Source organism: Epinephelus moara, chromosome 1 (assembly GCF_006386435.1).
Source record: "Epinephelus moara isolate mb chromosome 1, YSFRI_EMoa_1.0, whole genome shotgun sequence".
Taxonomy (NCBI): Eukaryota; Metazoa; Chordata; class Actinopteri; order Perciformes; family Serranidae; genus Epinephelus; species Epinephelus moara.
Genome location: NC_065506.1, coordinates 7,104,660 through 7,112,033, shown reverse-complemented (window position 1 = coordinate 7,112,033; position 7,374 = coordinate 7,104,660). Strand labels below are relative to the sequence as shown.

The 7,374-nt window shown below is 40.4% G+C and overlaps 1 protein-coding gene across 5 annotated transcripts in view; it reads left to right on the top strand.

Moving 5' to 3' along the window:
* The first annotated feature begins 227 nt into the window (after positions 1–227).
* The window catches only part of LOC126393157 (NLR family CARD domain-containing protein 3-like), a 32,575-nt gene continuing 25,428 nt past the window's right edge, over positions 228–7,374 (top strand). The window contains exons 1-4 of one of the 5 annotated variants that reach the window (XM_050049101.1): positions 373–439; positions 1,873–2,016; positions 3,452–3,533; positions 5,942–6,052. In XM_050049101.1, the coding sequence (XP_049905058.1) occupies positions 3,466–3,533; positions 5,942–6,052 (179 nt within the window). In that variant the 5' untranslated portion in view covers positions 373–439; positions 1,873–2,016; positions 3,452–3,465. Of the gene's footprint in view, positions 440–1,872; positions 2,017–3,448; positions 3,534–5,941; positions 6,053–7,374 lie in introns of all 5 variants that reach the window. The other 4 variants (XM_050049076.1, XM_050049092.1, XM_050049084.1 and 1 more) reach the window with 4 other exon arrangements.

Genomic DNA, 7,374 nt, shown 5'->3' with positions numbered 1-7,374 from the left:
CTCTTTTTTTTTTTGTAATTTTTAATGAATTGTGACCCACTTACAAACTAATTGTGACATTTCAAAGTGCTGTCTTACCTTAAACCAGCTTAGTATTTCTGGACTGCACCTTTTTGTTACTTATTGGTCGACATATGTAGAGTTCTGCATGATGTTGCTGAGCTGATCTTTAGATCATTAGATGGTCAGTCAGCACCATCTAGTGGACAGATATTAGAATTCCATCATCTCATGTGTTACTTCTCTGACACTGGCTGGGTCTCTGCGAAAGATTGGATTGGCTCTGACATTACGCCTGACTCTTACTCTTTATAAGTGTGTGACAGCCTCCTCAGTTCAAATGCACAGCAGACTGCCGCGGGTGAATGAACAGCTTATTCTCTCCAACACTCGAGGGTAGAAAGTGTCTGTGGACATTGACCTGAAGTGAGTTCAGCAGGTGAGAGTCCTACCAGAGGAACCTGTAAATGTTTGATGAACAAGGTCATTTTGATCTCTTTGTGTTGTATCAGTGTTTGACTGTGCAGTATAAATGTTTCTCTCAGGAATTCTTCAGATGTTTCTATGAGGTTTTGGCTCCTAGCGGTTTCTACCTGAGTTAAAGACAAATGATAATGATATGCATGGATTACTGTTCATAGTCCTCGGATAGAACCAACAGCGGTCTGAATGTAATCTGAGCTCACATCATCGGTGAAAAATGCAGGACATGTGAAAAGAGGTCATACAAATCAACTTGTAGTCGTTAGCATTTTGCATCTAATATGACCTGCCTGGGCTTGACTGGAAATCCAAACTTATCTGCAGGTTTTAGCGCACTTGTTCGCACTTGCTATTATGCTTTTAACCTGTGTTCTAACTTGCAAGCTAGGACCACTGATTCTCCAAACTTTTTTTTTTATTTGTGTAGTTAATAAGTAATAAAATACTGAAGACACAGAAATACATATAAGCAGGAGTAAAACTATAGTAAAGTACTTTTACCACAATAAATACAAACTAGTCCATACCCATTGAGTGCACAGTTGTCCATGTACAGTTTCACATGGTGTATGTTTGGGATACAGGTCATAGGAAATCGCAGATTAAATAGTCAACTGAACCCATTAAGAAGAGCAATGTATTCAGACAGTTTTTGTAAATTTGATAGTACGATTGCTTTATTGAAAGTACAGTAGTACCATTGCCAATAGTGGGATAGTTAGTGGGCTAAAACTGTAGTAGTTGAGGTAGCACGTTGAAAGGCACATAGTTATATAGTCATTGCCTTATAGAAGCTCAGTTTTAGTAAGTTTTCCAACTTTTGCCAAGAAGGAACTTTAGATATTGATCCCTAGATTATGTTCACCGAGTTTAATGCAGATCGGTCAAACTTCAGAGGAAGAGATCGATTTTAAGTGTTTTTCCAGAAATTCAAAATGGCGGAAAATCTATATAACCAGAAGTTATGGCTTCTTGAGGCAAATGTGTTCCTCATGAGGAGAGGCATCTCTGTGCAAAGTTTCATGTCTCTACGACATACGGGGCATGAGATATGCCCATTCAAAGTGTGTGATTTCAATCGGATGCTATAGCGCCCCCCTTTGGCCAATTGATGTAATATTGCTTCATTCGCATCCTCCCATGACCCTCTACCACTGTGCCAAATTTCACATGGACTGACCAAGTCAGTGAGGAGAAAAACGTGGAACAGACACACCCACAGACAGACAGAGGTTTTGTCATTATATAGTAAGATGTATTGGAGTAGAAGTATACATTTCATCCAGGAAATGTAGTGGAGTAAAAGTCAGCACAACCTAGTTGGACTGGTCATAGACCGCCATCATCTCATGTGTTATTTCTCTGACACTGACTGGATCTCTGCCAAAGGTTGGACTGGTTTTGATGTCACTCCTGACTCAGTTCAAATGCAGAATGCCGCGGGTGAATGAACAGCTTCTTCTCTCCAAGTGTTTCTTTGACACATGAGGGTGGAAAGTGTCTGTGGACATTGACCTGAAGTGAGTTCAGCAGGTGAGAGTCCTACCAGAGAAACCTGTAAATGTTTGATGAACAAGATCATTTTGATCTCTTTGTGTTGTATCAGTGTTTGACTGTGCAGTATAAATGTTTCTTTCTGTGGAATTTTCTGTGGAAAAGTGAAGGTAAATGCTGGTAGTAAAAAAGGAAGCGGTTAGAATTCTGAGGATTATGAAGTTAATTTCGTGCTTACATGTACATCACCTTAAAAATGGAGCGTACATGCACTTGAAGAAAAACAAGGTCTTTTCGAAACTTAAAGGATTTAAATAAAACCTTTGTGAATCCAGGGCTGACACACTGCAGTGGGGCAGTCAGTGCACAGTTACCTGTCACAAATCTTTTTCTCATTAATCATTACTCGCCCTCACTGCTTTTTGCATTTATATGCCTCCACCATGAAGTCAGTCTCATTGTTGAGTGGAATGTAGTCACTAGCATGATGCATGTTATCTTACCTGTACCCTGGGAAATCCAAACTTATCTGCAGCTTTTAGAGCACTTGTTTGTGCTTGCTATTATATGATTAACCTGTAATCTAACTAGTGCTGATTGGCCAAACTTTCCAATTTTGTTTTTGTAGTAACAAAGTGACAAAAAATGCTTAGGACGTAGAAATACATAGTTACTAGAGTAAAACTGGAGTAAAGGTAATTTTATTCTAATACACAGAAATGTAGTTCAATCAGGAGAGACACGTTTTTTGGTTAGGAAAGAAAATATTTAATTATAAGTGCACATGAGAATGAAATGTGAAAATGTGAAAAGTCTTTGGCGATTGGACTCCTTCGAGATGGTGAGCTATAAGGAGGGTGATGGAACCGTAGCCAATTAGGGAACCCCCCCGGGGTCTAGACGCTGGTGGTGGTAGAGGAAGTGAAGAAGAGATGAGGATCAGATGGATGGGTGCTGATGAACTGGATGAGTAGAGGAATGAGTCTTCAGGTTTGTCTTTGACCTTGGATGTGACGGCTGGAGGTGAACGGGGTGGAGGAGGGGCGGCGATTCTGCCTAGAATGACAGCTGAAAGCAGCAGAGGAGAGAATAGATTTAAAATCTCGTAGTGACAACCTGATTGGCTGATGGAGGTCATGGCTAATTACGATAGGACAGCTAGAAGAGTGCACGCCCGGAGGCAGCTGATTGGAGGAAGCAGTGGGAGTGAGAGAGGGAGAATTGTGAATGAATGAGCACGGAAAGGTCTTCTTGATTGAACTTACGCTGAGCTTCATACGAGTAAAAGTATAAATTTCATTTAGGAGATGTTGTGTAGTAAAAGTGAAAGTTGACAGAAATTAACACACATTTAATTACTGTAACAAAGTATTACTAAAGTCTTGTTACTTTGTTACATTGCACCACTGATGAGAACTGGTGTGTTCTGTGATGAAAACCTTGTTGTGGTGACAGAGTGCATCCCTCCCAGCAGGTGTGGACTCTGTGATGAATCAGTGTGAGGACAGTAAAACTGCTCTGTGTGGAGAATATAACAACCAGATCAAAGCTCACAGGTAAGATTACGATCTCTTACTGTCCATGATTCTTCTCTGTAATGAAAAAAAACAAACAAACAAAAAAAAAACAGGTAACAATCACAAGAGTGAAATTGATGTTCCCTCAGCAAGAGCTCTAATTTTTTTTTTTTACAAAAATACAGAATAACAACTTACATAGGAGTACAAGCACAGGCAAAAACGTCTTGTCATAGAGAGTACACACCCTCTTTTCTGTTACAACATGCACAGTATTTACTTGAGATATAATTACTTGTTTTCTCTTATATTACTCAACACAAAGTATCTTAAGATCAATAAACTCTCACAAGAGTCACTAACATGATGCATGAAAACATTACACAGCCACTGGTGCAGAATAAACTACAATACATGTGTACATATACACACACAAACTTTACCACACTGAGCAAAACCAAACTCTAATTCACTCAAAATGTCACACAAACTCTCTTGGAAACTCCTAAAATTATAACAAGTTATCACAGCCATGTTAACTTTGATTAACAAAGGCAAAATATCTGAAAAAGGCTGAATCATAATCATGAGAATGTATGGCATGCTTCCTCAGTGAGAACTTAAACGAGAAAAACACCGGAATTCCCCAGATATGTGGGTGGAGACAGTTGATCTCAGGATCTCAACTTAACACACTTTTACATCTTAAATAACACAATGAGGAAGGCAGTGAAAATTAATGTTTTTTAGCATTTTAAACATTTCAACCATGTGAGCAATTTTCACTGTTTTACCCAATTTAATAATTTTAGCTAATCCTTACAAACTGTTACTCAGAAATGCATGTCTTAACCTTATTACCGATGTCACCATTAGGATACAACCCATGAACTTTCTTGGCCCACTTGTCACATCAGTGACTGAATTACTGACTAAATGTAATTAAGTATTGAAAGTAAAAGCACAAGTAAATACTGGCATTAAAATTGCATCTAAAAGGATTCAAAGAAAACCTTTGACTATCCAGGGCTGACACACTACAGTGGAACAGTCGTCTGTCACAAAATTTTACTTTCTTGAATTAGTACTCCCCCTCTCTGCTGTGAGATGCCATTTCCTGCTTCCATCATCAAGTCAGTCTCATTGTTGAGTGATATGTAATCGCTAGCTTGTTGCATCTAATCTGACCTGCAGCCTAGGCTTGACTGCCTATCCAAACTAATCTGCAGCTTTGAGACTACTTGTTTGCACTTGCTATTATGTGATTAACCTGTAAGCTCGGACCACTGTTTCTCCAAACCCTCAGACTTTATTTTTGTAGCAACAAAGTAATGATGAAGCTTAGGACATACAAAAACATACTGTAGACACAGGAGTAAAATACTTTTACTCCAATAAATATAAATGTATTGGAGTAAAAGTATAGAGTTCATGCAGGAAATGTTGTGAGAAAGCTTTGTATAAAGAAAACAACGGAAGCTCTCTCCCACCCCATAAAGGCACAAAATAGTTCAGTCGCCCCTTCAATCGGATTCCTCTCCATACCGGGCTACAGCCAGGTAGCTCATGTTCTTGTCAGTGCTCTGTGGTGGATTAACTCTTAACAGGTGATGATGTTTCTAAAATATTTCAAACTTAGTTTTGCATCTCTGGACTGCAACTTCTTGTTACTCACTGGCCAACATATACATTGATACTGATATATCTGCAATAAACTACAGTTGTGCAAATGCTTTTACAAAATTTGCATAGATCAGGGAGAACCAACAGCAGTTTGATTACTAATCTGAGCTCACATCATCAGTGAAAAATGCAGGACATGTCAAAACAGGTCAAACAAATCAACTTGGCTGTGGCGCATTTTATCCCAAACACAACCATCTTTCAACACTGAGACAGACGCGGTTTGGCTGAAAGCTATTTGCACAGCCCTTCTGTCAACTGTCGCAGAGGCTGCAGAATCCTTACCTGCTCAGTGTATCTGATGGAAAGAGAAACTGATTCAGTGTTTTCTGCAGTATTTGTGAAATCTTAGAGAGAGAGCAGTGACAACCAGTGGTGGATGAAGTACCCGAAAGCCATATTTAAATAAAAGAACAGATATTTTATCAGAAAAAGACTTTGGTAGAAGTCAATGTCACCCATCAGAATATTACATGAGTGAAAGTCTTGAAGTGTCTGATATTTACTATATTGTACTGTATTTACTGTATATCTACTGTGCCCACTAGTCACATCAACCACCTAATTATTGCAGGTGACAGTAATAATTAACTTCTGATAATAAATGTGAACAAATACCATATCACTGATTAGTGAGCTAATCAGATGAAACAGCATCTTTCATCAGATCTCATTTTGATAAACAGAAGAACATTACTCATCCACTGTCTTCTTACTGATTTAGACCTAAACTCTTTCATTAGTCAATTGTTTGTTTGTATCAGGATGCAGAAGCTGAGCCCAGACTCTCCTGTACCCAGTTGTGTGTCCATGAAGAGTGACTGGTCTATGGGTCGTTTTGTTGAGTTTAAAGTTGGACAACCTATTGATAGAAGGTAAGAATTTAAACTAGCGTTTATGATCTGACTCTCCTGAGAGAAGGAATCATGTCTTGTTCCAGTGCAGTGTAAGGAAAGGAAGCCATATCCCCTGTGGTGTGCAGTTGACTTTTTTCTTCCCTTTTTGCAGTGTCTAACAAATAGAGGGCTATCTCATGCCACAATTACCTGTATGCAGCAGCCATGTTTTCCTGCCATGAGGGATTTGGTGACAGACTGGTCTTTGCCTACCCTCTTGTGAAGCAGTTCCTGCAGGGGATATGCAAAAAACACCAGGTGATGTGTGCCTCCTCCCTGCTATGGGACCGGACATTAATATTCGAGGCCTTGGTGAAGAATCCCTTTGAGCCTCTGGAGTTCTCTTCAGTGAAGGTGTTGTTTGCCTTGACCTCAGCTAGAGACTGTGTGAACTGAGCAACTTGTTGGTTCACCCCAGTTGCTTGCTTTTGTGGCGACCACAGTGGGGCTACTCTCAGACCAAATCCCTCCTTTACTCCCAAAAGCGTAAGGATTTTTTGTTAGGTCAAAAGTTGTACAATTAGATTATTTTTGTCTTCAATCCCATGAGGGGGTCAGGGAGCATATTGCATCAGCTCTTTCCAATTCATGTTGGGATGTTGGCATGTTATGTTGACCCCTGGCCCCCGTCTGATGCACTGTTTGTGTATATTTTGGTGATGGTTTGGCTGTTAAGGCCCTATCCAAGAAACACTTGGCGTGATATCTTCGTGAGTGCATCTCCCAAGCCTACAGGCAGGCAGGGACCCTCTGTGGTTCACGTACACTCAACAGATGGTAAGGCACTGTCAGCAGAGTTGTTCACCAGGGTAGGTGTCAATTACATATGTACAGTGGAATTGTGGTCTATTCCCTGCCTATTCATACTGTTCTATCTCTTGGACATGTCTGTGCTCGCTGGAACAACACAGGACTGGTGAAAGGGACTGGGTGTATTTCAGCTGTGTTGCAACTGGCTCCCCTCTAGGCATGATACAACAACATGTTTCCTTGCTCCTTTATGACCCGGTGGCCTAGGTTATAAAGAAGTAGGCAGGCTACAGTGACTAACCTTTAGCTGATCAGGATCAGTTTGTCTGGGTCGATGTTATATCGCGACAGAGCATTCATATATCGGGCTCCACCCACTATGCTCATTGGGTCTGTCCCAAGTCTCTTAAATTACTGCTAGTGCTACTGCTAGCCGACTTTGCTAGCTGTTTAGCCCCTCCCACCTAGGAAAAAATGTGAGGAGCTAGCGCTAGGAGCAATGAGCGAGCATTGTCGGTTTAAGAGACATGAGACGTCCTTTCCACTGGAGC